Genomic DNA, 24,719 nt, shown 5'->3' with positions numbered 1-24,719 from the left:
TGGGGTGGGGGGAGCGGGAGGGGTCATGTGTGCATTGCATTATGGGTGCAGGCGCATGCTTTTGGCACACAATGTCAAAATGGTTAGCCATCACTGCCATATACACTTATTTATTCAGTATTTCATGCTTTCAGTCACTCAGTGTGCTTTCACCATATAGCCCTCCAAAAGATATAGTTCATGTAACCATGCATCTCCAAGGCTCATCATGTTGGATAGGGAATTCTGGGAGTTGAAGTCCACACTGTCACTGTGTTTATTTGGTTTGCCAGCTGTGCCTACATTCTGTGCAGCAATGAACTGTTTTCTTATCAGCAATGATTTACTGCGCAGGTCATTCCATCACATCCCTTCTTCCTTCCTTCCTTTGTCTGTATGCAGGCAGACAAAAGAGCTGTGCCAAGGTGTGATTAATTTAGTATTTTTACTTTATTTACATTAAAGATTTTTTATTAGATTATGCCACGGGTTTATTTTCGCTTACTTCAAAGGTATGCTTTCAAGGAATGCCAAGATTCACACCTCGTTAATTCAGCGCGGAATTCACACCCTGACACACAAATCTTAAAGTTGCCAAGATTGAGAAATGGTCCTTCAGCAATTTAGTAGCTGCATCAACCCTTCTGTGCCCTTGGCCAATTATATTAGCTTGTTCTAAGAGTTCCTTCAATACATTGCTTTCCTTTCACGGCATATGAAACAAAATGAAAGCTTGTATTTATTTAATAAAGTACAAAGCAATTTAAATGTTCTTGTAAAGATGTCCACTTGCATTTTAAAAGTGCATTTAGCACTTCCTGCTTAAGAAAATGGTAACTGCATTAAATACAGTAAGCCTGTGTGTTTTATTTACGTTCTATGAAGCTATACATATTGTATATTTAAAATACTGCTCTACAATCATAAATGGGAAAAGACATCTGCACACAAACCAAATCCATTCATTTATTAGCAGCACGAATAACATTCTAAACAACATTGTCTAAGCTGCCTACGATCTTCCTTCATTTTATACAGATCTGAATAATCACAAATATCCTTGCTACAGATTCTGCAGATCTCCTGCAACAATTACAAACAAGTGGACTTGCACACAAGTGGAGGTATGCATCCACTAGGGAATGTTGTTGTTTTTTCTGCTGACATTTACAAGGCACTTAGTTTGGAATGCTAAAAGTCATCCCTTCATTCAGTCCTACCTTGTCTTACCTCATATGAGCACTTATACAAATGCTGTTTTTCCCCCTCACACTCTCAACTCTTTTAAAACTTTTTGCAGTAAATGCTTTACTTGTTGCAAATATGTATGCTTCACTTTTTAAATGATATTTATAACCCAATTTTTGGAGCTTTGCGATGCCTTTTGTATTGTTTGTTTTATCCTACCTTTATTACTTTATCAATAAATCATGGTGGTAGAGAATAGTAAAGTATTTTTTGCACCAATGATATCTGCCACACTGTAGGAACATGTACATGACCAAGAGAAGTTAAAAGAACAAAGATTAAGCAACAGGAAACATCTGTAGCCCTAAGAGCGGGTGGTTTAACCACATTAGCTTGTAGGAAAGCACACATAGTAAAGATATTATTTGCTTATCTTATCTTCTTCTCTCTATGTTAACAAATAACAGGAAACAGACCCTGGGGGTTTTGCCAAGCCTCATGCTCTCACTGCTAACAAGAAACTAACCTAAAAAGGGAAAAGCAAATAGGGGAAGGGGTGCAGAATAAAGGGTGAGGGGAGATGTAAACGGGTGGAGATTCACATTGGGTAATTAGGCATTTCGAATATGACATAAGCCTTGTGGTCCTTGACAAATGTGATTACAAGGAAGGCAACTGAGCTTAGGGCTAGGGAATAAAATGTTGCTGAAATTTATTATTGGATGTGCCTACTTGTTGGTCATTCATTCTTGCAAGAACGTATTTTAAAATAAACTGTTTGCTGCTTCACTTTATGACTCTGTCAAATTTCTGAGTGGAGAGTGTATTTGTCACAATTGGGGGCTTGTCCGGGATTTAAAATCATTGGGATTGTAGAAATTGTCTGGGTGGAAGACCAAAACTATGGAGGATCTCCTCAGAGAATCTTAAAAACTATACTCCAAATGAGAAGAGGAGACAAGAGAAAAGTCAAAAGGATGGTTCAATTAGGATGGGATCAATGTGCCATCTGTAAAGAAAGAAGGCACTGGAAAAATGAGTGCCCTGAGAGGAAGGAGGGCGAAGAACTAGCTAAATTGATGAATTTTGAGGATTAGGGGTGTCGGGGACAAGCTTGTTTTCTGGTCCAGCTTTTCAAGAACCCCCAGTAAACCTTAAAGTTGGACCCCTGGAGGAGGAAACAGTATTTCTGGTGGCTTCTCTACAGAAGTGGCATTCACTTACCTTTCCTACCGGTTTGCAAATGTGAGCATGCGCGCAATCACTTCCCTCGCACGCACCTTGTCTGCGAGCTTAATTTGATTGGCCTTAGTGAGACAGCTCATTTTAACCTATTCATGTTTTTTATTCATGTATTGATAAATCATGTTTAATTCATGTATTGCTTATTATTTGTTACATAACTGTAGCTGTGGCATTTTGTGTTTATTCCACTGGTTTACCTGCTTGTTAGGCATATATGACGGCACTGGAGGGAAACCAGGCCACCTGTCTTTGTAAATAGGAATGCCTGCTTGTGAAGGTGATAGGTAACCTTAGCACCCAGTTACTTAGGAATGTTTCTTAGTAAAGGAATGTTATTGTAAGATAAAAGCCTTAGTATACCTTCAACCTTTAGTTGACCTACGTTACTATGATTGCTGAGAACGTATGAATGAAGTTGGTTTTCATGATTGATTTATAGCTACAGTATGTACACTGTTCAAAATTGCATAAAAATGGTTCATTCCAAGAAGGGATGTGTGCTTACTTTGAAACTTTCTTCTGGGAAACCTTTTATTTTCGAATAAAATCTTAATCCTTTCCACCTATGTGGTGTGGTTTATTTGGGCTTTGAGGGGCACCTGACATGGATTTTGGAACTTGCTAACCAACACGTTACTTTGCCTTTTAATTTGATTTGTTTTCTCTCTTTTAAAATGGTGTTCAGCTTGATTAGCTTTGAACTGATAAAACAAGCTGGAGACCAACTCCAGATAGGAAAAAGTTTGTTAGTACAAATTGGGGTCTGGCTTATCTCTTTTGTGAACTCCAAACAACCTTTTTCCTTACAATTTACGCCCCTTCTGACCTCAGACCTCATTTTAATGAACATTTGGGATATTATGGGATGCAAATAGGTAACATGTTTGACTACATGTAACTGATTTCCTATGCAAAGGGGAGGCTACTTTTATCCTGTCCAATAAATTTTTCTCTTGCATTTTCTTTATTGTCTTAACTATAAAAAGGAGTGAAACATGGGACTCAAGTTTCTCTCTCTCCTTTTTCATAGAGCGATCCCACTTTTTCAGGGTACCTTAATAAACTGCTTTTAAATGATCTTCCAACTCAGTTGTTTATTAGGAAGGTAAACTGAGGCAGAACCTAGGGCCAGGTTTGGCTATCAGCCTGGGCACAGGGTGAAGAACCTGAGCTTTTTGGATAACAGCCTCAATAAAGAGATGGACACCCTGGAATAATTCAGGAGTTCATGTGTAAGACTTTGCTGCGAACATATACACTGTTTGTTTTCAGCATCATAGTCTTGTATAGGGTGTATAAGGTCATCTTAAAAGCTATTGACCCCAATTGCTGCAATGGGCACTCTTTATGGGAAAGATGGTCCTCCCACACAATCTGAAAGTAGGAAAAGATGTTGGTGCTGCTGTTGCTTCCCCATAGCTATTCTGTATAGAGTGTAACTGAATAGAGCAGTGTATCTCAAGCTTAGCAACTTTTAAGATGTGTAAACTCAACTCTCAGAATTGAAGTACTCCCATACTGGCTGGGGAATTCTGGGAGTTGAAGTCCCAAAATCTTAAAGTTGCCGAGATTGAAAAACGTTGGAATTTCTTTCATATTTGCAATTTGTTTTTCTTGGCTGATGCTTGCATCTGTAATTTAGAAAAGGAAGAATAAGCGAATGATTCAGTCTTAGAGATTGTGTGTGTTGCCAGTGTTCTTTTCGGTTCTCTTATCTCTCTGGAAGCACAGAACCTAAGCCTCACTGTATTTCATTTTCTTTGTTCCTACAGGCATTTTAAATGGACAGTAATAAGGAAAAGGCTGTTTTCCCTTTGTTTTCCTTTATAAAGAAAAATAGCATATATAATATTTTCTTGGAACATTTTATTCTATGTTAAATTGCTTTGAGATATTAGTAGTCAAACAAACCTCTCTACATTTGAGTGGAACAACAAAGCAAAAATATGGGCTATAAGAAATTACAAGAGGATCTTGGAAAAGGGGTGTTGGACTATTAATCTCTTGCGTTTACCGTTAAAAATATACCAGTTTAACCTATTTCCACCAAAGACACAGTATCCTGGGACCAACTTTAGCCAAACAATCAACAAAGTAATTATTAGTGGTGGTAGAATTACTTATATGACTAAAAATACCCCCACCTTGTTTTTGGTAACATGTTTTGGGCCTAGATGCCAAATCCATCAAAATGGCTCTCAAGTGTTCCTCAGGAGAGATGTCCTGTACTTGGAAACGTTCCACTGGAGCCACGACTTTAGAGAGGTAGAAGAGAGGAACTTGTAAGTAATAAACAAGGTACAAGAAAGATGGTTTTGTCAAGGTAACATTAACAATGATTTATTTTGATTGCCTCTCGCAACTAGATGTGAAATCATACAGTGGTTTGGGGTTGAACAACGCTATGCCATTTGTTTTCATCCTATCTTGTTCATTAGGATCTCGGTCAAGTAACATCATCAAAGGTAGGCTGGTCAATTTATGATTTATTTTCCTTTCATTTTTCAGCCAGGACTGTAGTCATAAGAGAGGTTTTTGCCTGAAGGCTTCAAAATTTATGGGAGATATTTGTAGAAGGACTTTTTTGTGGTACATATCTGCTAGGACCTATAGAGATACCGTGTTTTCCCAAAATTAAGACCACATCTTATATTAATTTTTGCTCCAAAAGAAGCATTAGGTCTTATTTTCCAGTTAGGTCTTATTTTCGGGGAAGATACGGTACTAAACACGTCCATCTGGCTGACGATCTTAACCAGAGCTTATTTTTGGAGTAGGGCTTATATGATAAGCATCCGGAAAAATCATGCTAGAGCTTATTTTCCAGTTGGGTGTTATTTTTTTTGGGGGGGAACATAATAGTACGTTCTGGAAGGTGGCAGCATCTAGCTGATCTTGAAAAAACTAAGTACAGGTAGACCTCAACTTATGATCACAACTGAACTCAAAATTTCTGTTGCTAAGCAAAATATTTGTTATATGAAATTTGCCCCATTTTACAACTTTTCTTGCTGCAGTTGTTAAGTGTGAATCACTGCAGTTGTTCAATTAGCAACATGGTAGTGAAGTGAATCTGGCTTTTCCACTGACGTTGCTTGTCAGAAGGTTGCAAAAGGTGATCACGTGACCCTTGGACATGGCAACTGTCATAAATAAGAGTCTGTTGCCATGTGTCATGACCGTGGGAATGCTGGAATGGTCATAAGTGTGAAAAATAGTCATAGGTTGCTTTTTAAAGTGCCGCTGTAACTTTTTAAAGTGCTGTTGAAACAGAACACTAAATGAACTGTTGTAAATCAAGGAGTGTCTGCGTAGTCCAGGGGTGTCCAAACTTGGGAACTCTAAGACTTGTGGACTTCAACTCCCAGAATTCCCCAGCCAGCTGGCTGGGGAATTCTGGGAGTTGAAGTCCACAAGTCTTAAAGTTCCCAAGTTTGGACACCCCTGGAATAGTCAGACGAGATGGGAAATCTACAGCTGTAAGAGGTTTCTTGTTTTTTACGGGCAATGGCAAACTGCTTGCATCAAACCAAAAGACCAACATAGATAGTTGCATTTAGACTCCAGGAGTCATGTTTGAGTCACTAGCTCATAAAGGTGTTGCTTGTGGAATTTTGCTGGAGTACAATCCCAGCCACAAAATTATATATTGGATTGTAGTTTGTTTAAGATTTATAAACTGCCTCATACTCTTTGAAGTATACAAAATCAAACACAATACAAAATGAATAATAATAATAATAATAATAATAATAATAATAATAATAATAATAATAAATATTAATATTAATATTAATATAAATATGTAATAAACATTCAAGTAGAGGGAGCTTCCTTTCAAATGTGGAAATTATAAAAAGGTTGTGTGACACCACTGCGGTTGGTTGAAATGTGTCAAGGTTCTCCATCTACGAAACTATGTCAGTGGTGGGTTGCCCATTTTTTTACTACCGGTTCGGGCGCGTTCGCATGTGTGCCTGTGTGCGCGTGCAATGCTTTTGTGCATGCACAGAAGCATCCGGGCGGGTAGGTGCTGCCTCCCACCGACGCTACTACCGGTTTGCCCGAACCAGGAGCAACCCACCTCTGAACTATGCCAATATGAATTTTCAGCTTTTACTTACACTAATTAATTAACATCTATCTTTGTTCTAAATTAATTATTCTTGAGCTCCTCGTGCAGTGTTCTCTGAAGGAGGACAGAAAGCAGACTTCAGCCCTGTTTTAAGTTCTGTAACTAATCCATGTTTTTAATTGAAAAAAAAACTGGTTCTGTTGAAACAAGAAATCTATTTTATATTTTGACTGTCTACGTACCACTACAGATATTTCTGTAGACAGCAGTTCATTTTCTGATTGGTCTGGCAGTCACTTTATGAAAATGTTTCTGGCATTTTACCTAACTGATTAATGCGCCCCAGGTCAAAAAGGGTGAGGAATCCCAATTTCGTTGATATTAAATAAATTGGTCTGGTAAAACATCTAACCCACCCTAAACAATTTGCAATCAATGCTTGGTATCAACCATGCTTGCTTCCTTTAAGAATTTTTGATTTTGCTCTAAACGAGCACTGTCTACATTTTCAAAACAATAGTGTTTTTTCTATGAAAAGCAACAGAAGGAAAAAAAAGAGGAGAATTCTGACATTGCCAAAATGCTAGATAAGGAAAGGGTTGAGCAAGGAAACCTGAATGTTGAGAGAGGGTGAAAATTGAATTAATGGAAATGGAAATGGAACTATAAAAAGCAATTTAGCCTAAGCAGGATTCCCCCCCCCCACCCCTATTTTTATTTTCTCTACTCTCATAGTTTTTACAAATAAGCAAGGATCAAAACTTAAAAACCAATTAGAAATAAGCTAGGATTATAATCTTAGACATAATAAAACAGCACACTGACATTTTAAACTAAGTTCAAATCATGGCCACATACATACATAACCATAAATAATTGCAAAAAAATATATAGAAAGATTTTGTTTGATACTCAGTAACTTCTGATGGTAAATCCATGGTTTCTTTGAATATTTATACTAATGTTTGGAGACTGATTATATTTTCACCCTCTTTGAATTAGCAAAGCTGATTGGCATAAGTGTCTAAACACTTTATTAGGAGACGATTGTTGAAAATCAAAGGTGTAGAACAGCCGAAGTCCTCCAAATATCAGTTCAAGATATATTTTTTTAGAGCTAATGCAAATTAGTTTCTGCCTTGTGTGTGTAGTACTTTCCTGAGCTTCGGGTAAATGTGCATTTTTCATCATGATTCACAGGGGAAATAAGGACTTATTCTTATCAAAATGATCCCACAAAATGCAATTTGAGAAAAAGGCTAACACTATTTTCTGTATAAAAATATATCCATATTCCATCTGTACAGCTGTGTAAGTATGCAAAAGATTTCTTTTTTCTATTTTCTCTTTTGCTTTGTGCATATATGCACAAGACATATAGAAAGGAAATTTAAAAGATAGTGGCTAAAGTATTATGAGCACTGGTCACATTACATGAGACTTCATAAACCATTTTTACAAATTTTGAATCAATGTTGAGACAAAAGATCTCATCTGTCATTTTTCCTGTGGTATTAATCCAGATAGTATTTTTACCTCTGAACCTGCGTGGGGGTGGGGGTGGGGGGAAGGATCTGTTTTAATGTTTGCTATTTAATCCTGGCAAAAGACATAACTTTGGCTTAATATGAGCTAGAAAGTCTACAATTTACTTAGTTCATAATGAGAGAAGAAGGGCCAGGGAAGCTTATTTCACTGAGATGCTTTTACATCACTATCTAACTCTAGGTGTTCCTCTACCTTGTCAACTTTAAGATACCTGGACTTCAACTCCCAGAATTCTACCACGTACCTTAAAGTTGCGAAGGTTGAGGAAACACTGATCTGACCCTTCACCAGAGAGAAATATGAACCACTGTGTCTTTTGTTTAGTAGAAATTTAAATAAGTAGAAGTCCCTTTGTATTAAACCCTCCATCTGCTTAGTCAAAAATGAGCTTTGGGAAAGTAGTTTGAGGATGCTCCTCCCTAAAGAGGGAGCCTATGTCCAAATTAAAGATGGCATGTAGAGCACTCGGAGAGGATTCCCCTTCTACTTAAGCTAATCATTTTGCACTACATGCGCCCAAGGAAAAAATGTTTACCTGGGATGGCTACGGTTAACCTTTTTTCCTTGCTGAGACGGTGCCCATGGAAGGATTCATTCATGGAAATGGGGCCCCTCAGAAGAAATGGCTCTGTGGAGGTGTGATCTGAGGGGGTTCTTAATAAAGGCAGTAGATAGGTCCCTGAAGTCCTGGAATGGCTCTGATCACAAGGGGAAGGTGAGAATTGTCTTGCAGGAGATCCAAGAAAAAAATACATACGGAAACAAAAGAGTTTTTACTTTAATTACTGAGCAATGGCCCCTGGAATTAAATATCACACATCACCCGCCCTCCTGAGAAATCACCCAAAATATTGCCAACATCTTCTATCATTGCTGTCACCCCATAATAGTATGCTACCACTCCATAATAGAATGCTAGACGGGGAGGCGGGGATTTTGTATATTCTGAGGAAAAATAATAGGTAAAGGGTTCAAGTTGAGTGATCAATCAAGCCAAGTCAATACTGTGATGTCCCATCATGCGTTCAATACAATCTATTCTTGCTGCCACTCGTCACGCAGCATCTGCCCCTCCATCGCTAGAGATGGTTTGTGAATGTTGCCGGCGATCAACATCGTTTCACAGCAACATAAATTTACTACAAATCAACACCATAAATATATTGCCGTGTATGGCTTGGTGGGTCACCGGATGTTCTTTGCTTAGAACGTAGGCTTCACACATATTTACATAATTGTAGTTAACAGTTACACCGAACAGAACTAAACCTATAGGAATGCACACTTGAAGTGGTTCTTGGAAATGGCTCCTTATAGTGGTGCGGCCTTTGGCAGGATAGTCATATATGGGTTTATCTTGGAGGTTCGTTCTTTCTTTGTGCTTTTTTTGACACATGTACTGAGAAGCACATGGAAATGAAAAAACCTCAACCCAGTGAGGGAAATATATTAGCACCGACGTTTATTAGAATGTTCCCTTTTAGGTGGATCTGCTTTTTTTTTTCAACACAAACCCAGCCTGAGGTAGTCTGATCTATGCAAACAGAGGCATTCAAGACATACAGAAAATGCTGAAAATGCTAAGAAGGCATGAACCATGACCGTATCGAAAGGGACAAGAAAATACCTTGGCAGATGGGATTAACAGCCCAAGTTTACAGTTTGAAAAGCCATTACTTCTCTCCTCCCCATCCCCAAACCTCTTCTCATAAAATATATAATGTATTTGCAATTCAGTGGATGACCTTAAGTCAGGTCAGGCCATTGCACTGTACTATAAATAGGACTGCATGCATACCTTTTCCTCTGAGTGCCACTGCTGACCAGTATGTTTGGTGGTTGTGGGCCCTGACTATGCAGGAGGAAAGTGTCTATGGTTGACACGGTGGCTGATGCCTCCTCACTTACTTTAGGGCTGCCGATCTTGGTTTTCCCAAATTTGCCTTTGGTCCGCCGGGACTGCTCGTGATCAAACTCTAAGTCTTCCAAGCGTTGAGTCAGGGCGAGCTTTTGCTGGATAGCCATCCGCAGCAAAGAATCTAAGGTCTTTTTCTCATCCTCTGCAGCTGCCAATTGCCTCTGCATCTCATCCAACTGGGTGACATACTCATCACACCTGGAGGGAAAGAAGGAAAGAGGAACAGGTCAAGATGTCTGGCCATCCGTCCTGGCCAACCTTTTTTCTTTTGCAAACATTATTTATTTATTTATTTATTTATTTCATGCTTCTAGACCGCCCCCTCTCCCAAAAGGGACTCGGGGCGGTGTACAGTCCATGCAAAATATATCAAAATACAATAAAAATTGAATATGTACAGTTGGGATGGAGGAGGTTAAAAATGGAATTAAAAGAACTGTACAAAGCAATATATATAAATATAGGATTTTGAACCCCTAAAACACACACCATAAGTTAAAAACAATACCCCTAAAATAACCAGTTAATACATTTGCCAGGAGGGACAGTTGTAATTATGCCAGGCCTGCTAATCGGAACAGGTGAGTCTTCAATTTTTGCCGGAAGGAGCGGAGGTCAGTAGTGGTTCTAATGTCGGGGGGGAGGTCATTCCAGAGGGTTGGGCCCATCACAGAGAAGGCCCTACTCCTTGGTGTCGCCCGTTGGCATTGCCTAGTGGACGGCACCAGGAGAAGTCCCTCTCTGTGTGAGCGAATTGGCCGCAGGGATGTATGTGGGAGGATGCGATCCCGCAAGTAACTAGGTCATGAACCATATGGACATCAGAACCAACCCTTTCTAAGTGGGGAGAGGGGTCTTCAAAAGCCATTCTTCTGGGTTTCAGCAGCATCAAAATTCCTTTGAGGCACTTCAGATTCAAGATAAGAAGGAGCTTCCCAGTGGCGAAAGTTGCAAGCCTGTCATTTGTCAGCAACTCTTTAAAGCAACTGGACATTTCTTCAGAAGTTCTTTACACCTCCACACATTCTAGAGCAGCTTTTGTTCTTTCTGGCACACCTTCTGCCCTAATCTCTACCATGGATATAATCCTTGACTACCAATTGTGTCCTTTAACAACTGTTTGAAGTTATGACAGTGTATAAAAATAAAAAGTCAACCCTGAATCTGGCCTGATCAAAGCCATTTTGACCACTTCAGTGTTGCCACACAGGAGCTGAAGGATAGGGAGGGGGGATTTGAGATAGACGGGATTTTGTAGCCAAAACAAAATACTTTCTCTTGGGAACCAAGGACATTCTCACACCTGGTCGGAGGAAGGCAGAGAGATGTTACCTGGTTGTCAGACCGCACATTGATTGGACCATGTGACTGATTGTTTTGAGAAAGTAGAAAATCTTTTACTTTTAATTAGGTGAAAACAGAGGGAGTTTTCAAAGTCAGGTTTCACCAGATATGTGCCAATATGATATTTCCAATAAAAGTATTCTTTGAAGAATTTAGTTGTTTCGGAGTCTTGCTTGACGATGGTATGTGGAAAGTTATCACCCAGCCCTCCCCCAGAAAAATGAAATATCCTAGGAAATATTGAAAAGGCAGAATATTTCTCTGGATGTGAAAAGAAACATGTTTCAAAAAGACAAGGTAACTCTCCCAGCAGCTTCCTGCCTCCACCTTTTGTCCATGAGCCATTAAAGCCTGAGCCAGACCCTTTACATAATAAAAGAGTTTTCCCCTTCAGCTCCAGGGGGATGGGAATGAAGGCATGATAATATTGGCACTTTACTCAACTGACCACATGGCATCTGAAAACTCTGAGAATTCAACCAAACCTGGACTCAGCCTAGAGAGTTGCCCCTGAATGGGCCCATGTGAGTCTGACAACCAATCAGAATACATTTCTTACACAGGAACAAGAAACAAAAGAGGTGGGGCCGAACAGAGTATTAAAAACCCAGCAAGCCCCTCCTCTCGCTCTCTTCTTCTTCACTTGGAAGCATGTGATCACCTTTTTCCCCAGGACCTCAAGCCATGTGGTCCTGTCCACCATTAAAACCATCTTTCCAAGCAGCCTCCATGTCTCCAGTGTCTTTTTCCCCACTTGGAGCGGAACCCAGAAGGAAATTTCTTGCAACAGGTATAAGTGAAGGCTTTCTTCTGAAAGCTTAATTTACTTTTTTATGACTTCCTTTCACTAAAAGCAAAGGGCAATGGCTTCTTTTATGAGCTGTCACATAGCGCTCATAAAGTTTGTTTAAAGTTAACAATGAACCAAGAAAAGAAACAACAATATTTTTAAATATATATATATATATATATCTAGTTTAATTTGATAAAGTATCAGGTTAAAAGAAAGTGATGTTTTAGAGGATTTTTTTTTAAAGTGACATTTTAGAGGATTTTTAAAAAATCGTATGTTTTGTCTTCCTTCTAAACTACAAAGTCCTAACATTTAGATATTGTGGAGGTTATCTTTATTGTGCTTTATGGGCCTGTGTGTTTACAACTTCCCATATTCAAAGTGGGAGAGAGTCAGATTAGACTATCCATCAATTGAACTGGTGTTCCAAGTTCTCACAGGCTAAGTATTCTACATAACAAAGTGTTCTTTCTCACAGGGACACTCACTGATTCCTTTGTACCCTTATCTGTCTTCCTTATCAGGGCTAAAACAATGATCTGTCAATGGCCAAATGTGTAATATGCTCATTTTCAAATCTCGACAACTCTTTATAAGAGTTTGGTTGCCTTTCTTCTCTCTTGATAGCTGAAGAACAAAAGCTCATTGTAACTTGCTAGTTGTAATGAAAATAATTCTTGGGTCTGTAGGAAGTTAAAACCCACTCCTCTCCTAGAAAAATGAAATATCCTAGGAAATATTGAAAAGGCAGAATATTATATTTTCCTGGATGTGAAAAGGGAGAAACACGTTTTAAACACAAAGTAAATTCCTGCAGCTTCCTGCCCGGCCCCCTTTTGTCAATGGGCCATTAAGTAGCCCAAGCCAGTCTATTTACATAACAAAGACCCCTCCCCTTCAGCTCCAGGTGATGGAATCAAGGCATTAGCCAACTCACCACATGACATCTGAGAACTCAACCAAACCTGGACTCAGCCTAGAGAGTTGCCCCTGCATGGCCTCATGGGAGTCTGACACCCAAACAGAATACATTTCTTACACAGGAACAAGAAACAAAGAGGTGGGGCCGAACAGAGTATTAAAAACCCAGCAAGCCCCTCCTCTCGCTCTCTTCTTCTTCTTCTTCACCTGGAAGCACATGATCACCTTTTTCCCCAGGACCTCAAGCCATGTGGCCCTGCCCACCATTAAACCATCTTTCTAAGCAACCTCCATGTATCTTTTTCCCCACTTGGAGCTGAACCCAGATGGACATTTTTTCCAACAGGTCATTTCCAATTGCTAGCATAGTCTTAAGTGGTTCCCCCCCCCCCCTACACCAGTGCATTTTGAAATCCACTTTCTTATCAGCTTCACCAGTCCGTGTTATGCTCATTTTTAATCTTTTAAATAAATGTTTAATGAATATACTTTAACAATTCTATTATTCTTTTTTTAAAAAAGAAATAGGAGGGAAAGGAATCATGCAGTGGTGAAATTCAATTTTTTTTTACTACCGCTTCTGTGGGTGTGGCTTGATGGACATGACAGGGGAAGGATACTGCAAAGTCCCCATTCCCTCCCCACTCCTGGGGCCAGCCAGAGGTGGTATTTGTCAGTTCTCCGAACTACTCAAAATTTCCGCTACCGGTTCTCTTGTCAGAACCTGCTGAATTTCACTCTTGATTGAACACAATGATTTGTTCTACTCAAATAATTCGGTTTTCTGGAATCCATGGTACACCGATCCATAGCTAACCTAATATATTATCTGGGCTGAGCCACCACTATTTTATTTTTCTGTTTCCATCCCATTCTGCTTCTTTAAAATGCAAATCTACAGTCAGAACCTGCTGAATGTCACCCCTGGAATCATGCCTACTGACTTTACTGTGACCTTCCCAAATTAATACTATGAACAGAACAGAATCTTGTGGACAAATTATTTAGGGATGCAGTTATGTAGAGTTAATATATAATTAGGAATTGATCGTTCTGGAGGATTTTTCTGCAAATAAAAGTTAAAATCAACCCTTGCCTGAAGCCCTAGAGAATATTTGCTACTTGGCTAAGACAATGGTTTGAATGCTGCTAGGAATATAAAACACCTCATAAACATGTCCCAGAAAAACTGCTCCCAAGGAGTGGCATTGAATACATAGAGAGTGTCATGCCGACAAGCCATCTTTTCTTTTTGGACTTCAGGCCTGCCACACTTTCTACTATTCATTTTCTATTGTGGGAAAATGGGAGGGGGGGATTGTATGGAGTTGGGTGATATGTAGCCATAATAACATTCTTTCTAGAAAGCCAAGGTCATCCTTTGTCTCTGCACCTGGCCAGAACTGGATGGGTGGAAGCTGCCAGTGTGGCAGTGGAAGATTGGGCCACGTGATGGACTTGTGAATGTGTGGGGGCAGAATCTTGAACTTTCAACGAGGTGGGAAAACCTGGAAGCTTTCAGATTCGGATTTTCCCAGATGTGCCAACATGGCTCTGAGAGCTTGTAGGACAGCAGCCACCAATGCAATGCCTTTCCCCTCCATCTTGTTGACCAGGATTCTGATGAGAAAGGAGCGTATGTTGAATTGGCTGAAATGGGAAGCATTTGTCCTGGGTATGGAGAAGACTGATAAGCAAAACCACAGGAATTCTTAGAAAAACATGCTTGAAATGCTGATTGCTAGGAGGAGCAATTGGGTCTCTGGGTACTTTGCTTACAGACTGTTGAGCAGACTTTTGCTAGTTCCTTTTTATGACACCCAGTAAAGAATAAAAGCTTGCCTTTGAAATCATTCTGGGTTCTTCCAGTTATGAGAAAACCCATCTTTGTTCGATTCGGAATAAAAATGTGACTCGGAGGGGCTCGGACCTTGCCTCTTTGTCCACGCTGAACCAAACCTAAACTTCTTATCCAGCTAAACTCCTGTCTTAACAATTGGTTTCTGTACCTGGTTGCAAACATGGCTCTCAAGGATGAGAAGGTTGCTGCATCTTCTTTCAAAGCTTTTAATTCGTTGCGCAGTTTAGTCATCGTTTCTGTTACCATGGCTTTCTCGTTCTCATATTTATTCTTCAGGTTCGCCAGGGCCACTTCTGCTGTCTGAAACAAAGATACAGGCATTCAAAAGATATGCATTTATTTTCATCTGGTTGATACATGGACCTTGAGTCTTTATTGATTAGCCCTTGGCCTATATCAAAGTGCAAAGTTCCAGAAACAAATTCTTATTAAATTTTGATAAAAGCAATTTAAAATGGAATTTGATAAAATACAATTTAAAATAGAATTGGAATAAAATACAATTTAAAATGGAATTGGAATAAAATACAGTCTAAAATGGAACTGGAATAAAATACAATAATTTAAGATTTAGATTAAATTATATTTCGGTGTCACCCCTGCAATCTACCCCAATCAGTCCCACATATGCAGATCTCAACTGAACCATTTTGTTTAAGTACTGTGCTGTGTTAAAATGTTATTTTCAGGTTATGGCCGCACATAAGGTAAGTTGTTTTGATATGTGGTTGGTACAAGTACAGGATTGCACTCAAAGGAAAACTTGGAATTTCTTGGCTGGAAAGAAAGGTAACCCTAATATAATTAATCATAGAATGCCTAAAAGGAAGCAAGAAGACTTCCTCAATTGAACAATATCAGAAACAGTGTTTTTTAAACTTTAAACTTAAGATGTATGGACATGAATTCCCAGAATACCTCAGCATGGATTCTGGGAGTTGAAGACCGCACATCTTAAAGTTGCCAGGTTTGGAAAAACACTGATTTAGAAGGAGACAAATGTTGAGAAAATCTCCTTTTTTTCTGAATAGAGTAGAGTTAGAGTTAGAGTTAGAGTAGAGTAGAGTAGAGTAGGAGGGCTTGATCCACCCAAGAACACACGATCCTGACCAATTTCCTGGTAATCTCTCATATGCAAGGTTACCACATATCCAATACATATTATCTGGGGCTATCCACACTTCTGATTTACCACCCAAATAATGAAGTATGGCGGTGTCAAATTTTTCAGGCTCTGTCCCATTATTAGGAGACGTCCAGAATGTATATTCCTGGTCTCAGAGCCCTAAACATATGAGGTCCCCCACTGGTATACTCTAGTTTCTTGTAAAACAGTTTCTTCCCACTACATTGGTTGATAGAGTCCAGACAACACCGGCAAAGCGAGTTCTGGCCGTGGTGTTTCCTGCTCTAAACATATTAAAAATCTGTGGGCTAGTTTCCAAGGCTTTCCATTGCGATTGTTCATCCATGTTCGTACCACCACACACAAAACAGTTCTTTACAGTCAGTGTTTTTGCCACTTCTTCAGCCATTTCCATAAATAAGTTATTAGCCTTGGCACTTATTGGGAGTGGGTCCTCCTCCATCTTCCTTAGGTTGTCATATACTGACCAACCCAGGGATTTAACTTGTCCGCCGTTGATTGGGTCCGAGTGAGACTACTCCTATGGCTGCCGCTAAGAGTTCCGCTTTCTTCTGCATTCTGCAACCTTTGCTTCTAGTCCTTCCCGAAATCGGGGATTCTAGATCTGAGTCAGACTCGGCCTCTGTCTTCAGTGGGGCTGATGCCCCCCTCTGTTTTGGCCTGACTGGGTCTTCCTTCAGGATTGGCACTCCTACTACCGGGGGTGGCTGAGGCATTGGGGGGTAGCAGGGGACGTAAGGTGGGGGACACTTGTCTTCCTCCTGTCTTCTAGTTAAGATCGTGGCTGCACCCTTTTTTGTGTGTAAATTTTTCTTCCTCTGGGCATATTCTAGGGTGCGATTTAAACATACCCTCAGCATTTCGACTTTGCATTTTTTAAGCCACTCGGGACTTTCTTCAGCTGTGATTTGTCATTGGTCAATATATTGGTATTGATCTGGCCAGTTCCTGGGTCTATTACAATTTGATGAACTAAACTTATGATTCGGGGATCTAGTGTCCCTTCTGATGGCCACCCTACACCGAAAGTGGGCCATCCCGACTCGCAAAGCTTCTTCAGATTAAAGGGGGTTGCTGAGGGGTCCCAATAGTCTCCACTATACACCCTTTTTAAAATTCGTCAACATACACTGGAGGGGTGTCCTTGGGACACTACCTCCTCTCCCCATGTTCTAAAACACTACCACTTACCCATGGCGCCGGACACTCGACGGTCACCAACGGGAACTGCAGTGGTTTAACCTCCCACACAACCTAACACGGACTTCTTTAGGATTGATGTCCCGAGTCCAGGGCGGTGATCAGGCACCCTCTTCTACTCTCAAGCAGAGTAGGTACACAACAGTATATTTTATACTCGCCTGCCGGCAGGTCTAATACTCCCTCTCATCCTGGCCAGGATTTGTTCAGATTTTCTCCTTTCCCTTTTCACACAAAGGGTCCTTGGGCTGACTGGAATTCCCTCGACGGTGGAAGGTGTCCTCCCCCGTTCCTCCGAAGCAAGAAGCCTCATGGCGCCAGAGGTACCCGGGGCTCGGATCCTTCCGCCGGCATGGGGTCCTGGTCGTCCAGAGCAAAAGATCGCCTGGTAGTCCCATCTGGGGTGCCAGAAATGTTGCAGAAATGAGACCAGACCAGCTCTTTGTCAAAGGAAAGATTTATTGCGCAAGGTTCAGCAGCGATATGTCAAGCAAAATCTGAACCCCAAAGGACAGTCGTTTACAGACTTTTATACTATTTAACCAGAATATCGATCAACCCAAAGTACACTGTCTTCCTGTGTCACATACACCTCTTTCCTGTGTTACGTAAGCCTCGTACACCTCCTCCCCTACTGTGACAGGACATTCATTCAACTTACTCATTTGCCCCCAATAGGGAGTATTTGTATCAATCTCCTGGTTCTTTTGTTTTAGCTTGGTGAAGCAGACAGAGTAATTAACCCTTGCCCTGTTCCACATGGTCAAAAAACTTTAATACCTAGTTCTATTTATCTAGTTGTCAACTTCTCTTTTAGATATGCATGCTGTATATAGCTTTAAACCAGATGAACTAAGCATAAAATAGATGAGAAATCATGATTAAAAATTAATATCAAAGCATTATTTTCTGATTTCTTTTGGCAAAAGCAGTAAATTTTTCCAGTTAATCATAGAACTGTAGATTTGGCTGCAACATTCTTTTTCATTAAGAGATGCTATCTTTTCAATTTTAACATCCACACTTTATTTTCACATAGGAAATTAATATAAGGTTCCTGAGAAATGTCTCAACAAACATCCAGGACATATTTCAACCATCAAGAATCCATGACGTGTTAAAAAATAATCAAATAGTGTCACAATATCTCAATATATCTAAACTATAGAGCTCTAATTTCTGAAATTTAGACCTTTGGACACCTAACATCAAAAACGTCATCAAAAAGGCACAGCAAAGAATGTTCTTTCTGCGCCAACTCAGGAAACTCAAACTGCCCAAGGAGCTGCTGATACAGTTCTATAGAGGAATTATTGAGTCTGTCATTTGCACCGTTATAATTGTCTGGTTTGGTTCTGCAACCCAACAAGACAGACACAGACTTCAGAGGATAATTAAAACTGGAGAAAAAACAATTATTGCCAATCTGCCTTCCACTGAGGACCCGTGTACTGCACGAGTCAAAAAGTGGGCGGTGAAAATATTTACAGATCCCTCACATCCTGGACATAAATTGCTGCAACTTCTATCCTCAAAACGATGCTATAGGGCACTGCACACCAGAACAACTAGACACAAGAACAGTTTTTCCCTGAACGCCATCACTCTGCTAAACAAATAATTCCCTCAACACTGTCAAACTATTTACTAAGTCTGCATTACTATTACTAATAATAGTAGTTCCTATCACCCATCTCCTCCCACTTATGACTGTATGGCTATAACTTGGTTGCTTGTATCCTTACAATTTATATTGATTGTTTCCTAATGTGATTTGATTGCTTATTTGTACCCTATGACTATAATTAAATGTTGTACCTTATGATTCTTGACAAATGTTTCTTTTCTTTTATGTACACGGAGAGCATATGCAGCAAAGACAAATTCCTCATGGGTCCAATCACACTAGGCTAATAAATCTATTCTATTCTGTTTTAAATATGAACAATCTCATAATCAGGAACTTCATGAAATAGTATTGTAGGATGAAATACCATATTCATAAGTCACCCTCTTTATTCATGAAACTCACAGCCTCATCTGAAGCCAAAACATACCAGATTGCAAGTAAGAAGAAATAATGGAGAAGAATCCCTTACATTTCTTTCAGCCGATATTTAACAGCCAGATAGTTTCAGCCAGGCTCAGATTGATAAAACCATCTCTCCCACAAAGAATAGCAAACAGGTAAAATCCCTTTAATGTACAGAGCTTTCCTGAATACACAAATGTGATGCTCCAAGGTTATCTTATAGGCACACATAAAAGGGAAAAGATCTATATACACAGTGAAGTGAGATAAGGAGAGTTTCCTCCACTGGAGTTGCACGCCCATCAGAATAAAGATGTCAGATGACACATTCACACGCCTCACAAGGGACCATTTTTTTCCTATCACATGACCAGTCTCAACGCCCCAAATCTGTAGCTACCTCAATTGCTGAAGTCTATGCTACCAAATAAACTACAGGTAGACCTCAATTTACAGTTCATTTAGTCACCATTCAAAGTCACACTGAAAAAGTGAATTACAACCTCTCTTCACACTTCTGACCATTGCAGCATCCCCATGGTAACGTGATCAAAATTCAGATGCTTGCAACTGACTCATATTTATGCAGTGTCCCGGGGTCATGGGATCATCTTTTTGCGACTTTCTGACAAGCAAAGTTAATGGGGAAGCCAGATTCACTTAACAACCATGTTATTCACTGAGCAATTGCAGTGATTCACTTAACTGTGACAATAAAAGTGGTAAAATGGGGCAAGGTTCACTTAATAAATGTTTTTACTTGGCAACAGAAATTTTGGACTCGTGTGGTTGTACGCTTAGGAATACCTGCACTTTCTTTTCAAGCAGCCTCATCCAGTGCATTTCAATCAATCAATCAAGAATAGAGCTGGGAGGGACCTTTGAGGTCTTCTCGTCCAGCCCTCTGCTCAAGCAGGAGACCTTATATCTGTGATGGCGATCCTATTGCATGCTTGCCAGAGGTGGCATGCAGAGCCCTCTCTGTGGGCACACACACTGTTGCCAGTTGCACTTCCAGCCAGCTAGTCTTGGCGCATGCGCATGCCGGAACCCAAAAGACAGCAGCTGTCTGGTACATACACATGGACTGCACTCGGTGCGAAAAGGTTAACCATCACTGCCCTATACCATATTTCTTTCATGATCCAGCTTGAAACTGGACCAGATTTTTCTAACGGTATCAGAATAAGGGTACAAATTTAATCCAAGTTGATCTGAAAAGTAATTAGCAAAATGTACTTTTTTTTTTTTTTTGTCTTCTGGGTCTTCATACAAACCTAAGAATACCCCCACTGTTTAATTTCACAAGAAGCTCAAAAGCAAACACAGCAATAACAGATGTAAAATGAATTGTAAAATTGCCCTTTAAGCCATTTTAAAATCCATAAATTATACACCTCATTATAGAAAGGAAATTACACTTCCCAAATTACCTGCTTGTTGGCTTTCAACACTGCCCTGAGGGTTGCTATCTGTTCCCTTTTCGTACTCAGCAGGGACTTTAATTTCATTATTTCTTCCATTAAAGCCTCCTTGTCCTTATCAATCATAGGTGCCAGTTCACGGGCCGCTGCACGCTGTCGGGAAAGCTGCAGTGACCGATCCACCGCTTTCTGCAAGTGCTTGATTTGGTCCCGTATTATGGCATTGAGGTTGTAAATATTCATGGGCTCTTTCCGAATGTCACTGGTGTCAGAAACCGGGGAGGAAGGAGGGGCTGTGATGACAGGAGAAATGGTGGGGGTCTTTGTTGGGCTGGGCTCTTTATTGGCTTCTGTGCTCTCTTTTGAACCCTGTTCAGTTGGCACCCTGATTTCTACGGGGAGTGCCGTCCCTCTCCTGGCAAGGCGTGGAGATAGCAGTCCTCTTGGATCGTCAGGTCCCTTCAAGCTCCCACTTCTCGTAACTCGACTTTGCCTGTAATAATCCAGCATAACCCTATTCGGAGTCTCATTGTTACACAGACAGACATGATGATAGAGTTGAGCCAGCTCTTCGCTGAAAGTCACCAGCTCATCCTGAGCAGCATTGAGGGTATTGTGGTTCTCGTTGGCAACACCTGTAATCCTTTGCAGCTCCTTTTCCATCTGTACCATTTTCTCGTGGCTTTCCTTCGTTGACTTTTCCAAGCTGGAGACCTGCTCGTCGTAGATCTGGATCTTGCTCTCATACTTGTCCTTTTCCTCGGTGTAGTTTTCAACGCACTTATTGTACTTCTCTTTTAAGGCTTTGATTTCAGCTTTGAGGTCAATCACCTCGGTAACAGCTACCTTGTATTTACACTCTAGGATCTCTAAGCCGTTGATGTCCACTTCATAATCGTGGGTTTCCTCCCCAGAATCTCGGCCTTTCTCAAAATCGACTTCTTTCAGCTCTTTGTGGCTTTGCAGACCCCTCATTGCGTTGACGTGTTCGGTGAGCCTATGGACCCGTTCATGCTGTTCGGTGAGGGCCCCTTTGGTGTGCTCCAGCTGGGTCTGGGATTCCTGAAGATTAGCCAGCAGAATAGCTTTCTCACGCTCCACCTGCAATAACCCAGAAAAAGGATGTCAATATCTCTAGAAAGAATCTGGGATACAAGAGCTAGGGGCCCCTCTAATTAAAGGTACAGTTTAAAAATGGAAACTTACACAGGTAGTCCTTGACTAATGTCCATAATTGAGTCCGATTCTTTTGTTGCTAAGTGCGACATTTGTTAAGCAAACTTTGTCCCATTTTATGACCTTTTTTTGCACAGTTAAGCGAATTGCTGCAGTTGTTAAACTGGTAAGTGAATCTGGCTATCTCATTGACTTTGCTTGTTAGAAGGTCGCAAAGGGGGACCACATGACCCGGGGACACTGCAACCATCATAAATATGAGTCGGTTGCCAAGCATTTGAATTTTGATCACTTGAGCATGGGGATGTTGTAAAGAGTGAAAAAAGGTCACAACTCACTTTTTTAGTGCCGTTGTAACTTTGAACGATCATTGTGTGAACTGTTGTAGATCAAGGACTACCTGTACAAGTATCCTTGACTTACCACCATTTGTTTAGCGACTATTCGAAGTTATATTGGCACTGAAGAAAAAGTAATCCTTGCACTTAGACAGTTATAGCATCCCCATACTCACGCGGAATTTGGGTTCTTGGCAATGAGCATGTATTTAGGATGGTTGCAAGTTCCAGGATCATTGGGTTGCAATTTGCCACCTTCTGTTCTGACCCAGCCTTCGCAAGTAGTGATAAAATATTTACTCGCAAGTAAAACAACCCCTTTTTGTAACAGGGCAGTAACAGTCTTTTATTCACAGGGCTAAACAAAAAAATCAAACGCACCATATTTTTTGGAGTATAAGATGTACCTCCCCCCAAAAAAAGAGTGTGGAAATGTCGGTGTGTCTTATACACTGAATACAGCCATTATTGGCCTCCAGAAGCCCTGCCCCCACCTCCCAGAAGCTCTCTGCAAGGCTGGGAGAAGGGAAAAATGTCCCCAGTTCGGTGAAAAACAGGGCTGTTTTTGCCTTACCCCAGCCCTGCTGAAGCCTGCAGAGTGCTCCTGGAGGCTGGGGGGGGGGACAAAAACATTTTTTTCTTACTTACTTCTTCGAAATCTTGGTGCATCTTATACACCGGTGCATCTTATAGTCCAAAAAATACGGTAATTAGTCCCAACAAACCTGGGTTTAGCCAAGAAATCTAAATTGCTTGCTGTATACTAGAAAGGAATGGTTGTCTGCAACAACTGGCCACTCCAAAACCCCTCCTATTTATTTCCCAGCCAGGGAGGAACTGGCTATCAACTGTGTCTGCCTCTCCCTAAGAGTAGGCTTATTACTTTCCTTTGTTCTCCTCTCTTTTCCTCTCTGTGCATACTTGCATCTGGGATGGGCCCATCTGTTTCTCTCCCTCACTCAGCTCAGACAGATGCCTCTCCACCTGGGGGAGGAGGGAAGACCCCGGCTCTGCTTCTGTCTCTGACGCTGTTTCCTTATCAGAGCCTTTCAAAGGCTCCGGAGCTGGCCCAAGTTCTCCCTCCACCTCCTCATCTGACTCGGCAGCTACCTCTGCTGGCAGCCGATGGGCTACAACACCTTCCTAGCTGGCTTCATAGACTTAGAATAACTTTATCATCACTTTGAATCAGTGGTGGGTTGCAGCCAGTACGCCCCGTTACGGGTGTACCAGTGCCTGCCAGGAGCACTGGGTACCGTTCCGGTATGGTGCTCCGGTGGGCCCACCCACCCACCTGCCTCCTTACCTGTATTTCAGCTCTTTGGTGCTTCCGCGCACGCACACTTAGCGTACGGCACCTGCGCAACACTCCGCCGAGCAGCTGGAGTGTCGCGGAGGCGTTGCAGGAGGTAAGGCCGCTTGTGCGCACTGTACCCGTGTGCTGCACGCATTCATGTGGTGGCCACCGGGCCCTGTTGCACCGTACTGGTTGCACCAGGATCCGGAACCCACCACTGCTTTGAATGTACACTAATCGGCATACAATCAAATGAAATTTCATTGCATACAGCTCTCAAAGGGTCACCCCAAGCAAAGTCAATGCTTTAACTTTTTCATGAGTAATATGAAACCGAACCTAGTTTGCTGCAGTATAGTCATTACTATTTCAAATCTCTTGATGCATACAAAATAATTTATGAAAACATTTAATGGAAATATAATTAGAACACAGCTGAAGATTGACTGATTCAATTTGTCTCCTGCTGCAATCTCATAATGACCACTTAATATGCAGCATGTGTGAGATCTGTGAAGCCCATCCTAAGGAAGGGATTGAAAATCAAGCCACCAAGATCATAGATGCTGTTATAACATCTGTGCTATATCTATCTCGAGGACTTGGTGTACAATTTTGGTTGCAGGATAAAGCAGTGCTGGAAAAAGTCTAAAAGAGGGCAACCAAAATTAGTAAAGGGGCTGGACCCTTTGCCGACAAGAAAAAAGAATGATGGTGGTTTTTCAGGTTTGAAAAATGGTTATTGAGCGGCTTGCATGTTCAAAGTATAGGGAATTGTACATGGTATGAGAAAATCAACAGGAAGATTTTTCCCTATACAAATACTGAGACCACAAGTCATCCAATGAAACTGTGAGGGGAGAAACATATCCATTGGAAAGTTGCAGGTAATAGGCCTAGGAGTGAGCTTGCAGGCCTGACTGAACCAAAGTTTTAAACTAATATAATTGCAAAATGTACCAGACATATTGCTAATGTGCCGATTTGTGTCTGCACTTTCTGCAAAGTTTGTACTTGTATGGATATATTTAGAGCAAGAAGAATGAGATGGTGGGAAATGAGGAACTGAAAGTAACAAGTGTCTGAGAACTTCGAATGTACACGAGTGACTGGAACAAGGAATTAACTTGAGGAATGCATTAGCATGAATCAAAAGTTAGAATTAAGATTGCCGGGAGAAATATCAACAACCTGATATGCAGATGATACCACTCTAGTGGCAGAAATTGAAGA

The 24,719-nt window shown here is 40.8% G+C and overlaps 1 protein-coding gene across 8 annotated transcripts in view; it reads right to left on the bottom strand.

Moving 5' to 3' along the window:
- Positions 1 to 24,719, bottom strand: part of BICD1 (BICD cargo adaptor 1) — a gene marked incomplete at its 5' end in the record, with an annotated part of 125,424 nt that overhangs the window by 26,257 nt on the left and 74,448 nt on the right. For 4 of the 8 annotated variants that reach the window (XM_081957882.1, XM_081957883.1, XM_081957885.1 and 1 more), the window contains 5 exons: positions 4,557 to 4,667; positions 8,571 to 8,761; positions 9,834 to 10,151; positions 15,021 to 15,172; positions 20,685 to 21,776. In XM_081957882.1, coding sequence (XP_081814008.1) covers positions 4,557 to 4,667; positions 8,571 to 8,761; positions 9,834 to 10,151; positions 15,021 to 15,172; positions 20,685 to 21,776 — 1,864 coding nt within the window. Of the gene's footprint in view, positions 1 to 4,556; positions 4,668 to 8,570; positions 8,762 to 9,833; positions 10,152 to 15,020; positions 15,173 to 20,684; positions 21,777 to 24,719 lie in introns of those variants that run through there. The other 4 variants (XM_081957884.1, XM_081957888.1, XM_081957886.1 and 1 more) reach the window with 4 other exon arrangements.

The sequence above is a fragment of the Natrix helvetica genome, assembly GCF_964273705.1.
Source record: "Natrix helvetica genome assembly, chromosome: 6".
Classification (NCBI taxonomy): Eukaryota; Metazoa; Chordata; class Lepidosauria; order Squamata; family Natricidae; genus Natrix; species Natrix helvetica.
The sequence above is the reverse complement of the archived record's forward strand: the minus strand, read 5'-3'. Positions and strand labels throughout refer to the sequence as shown.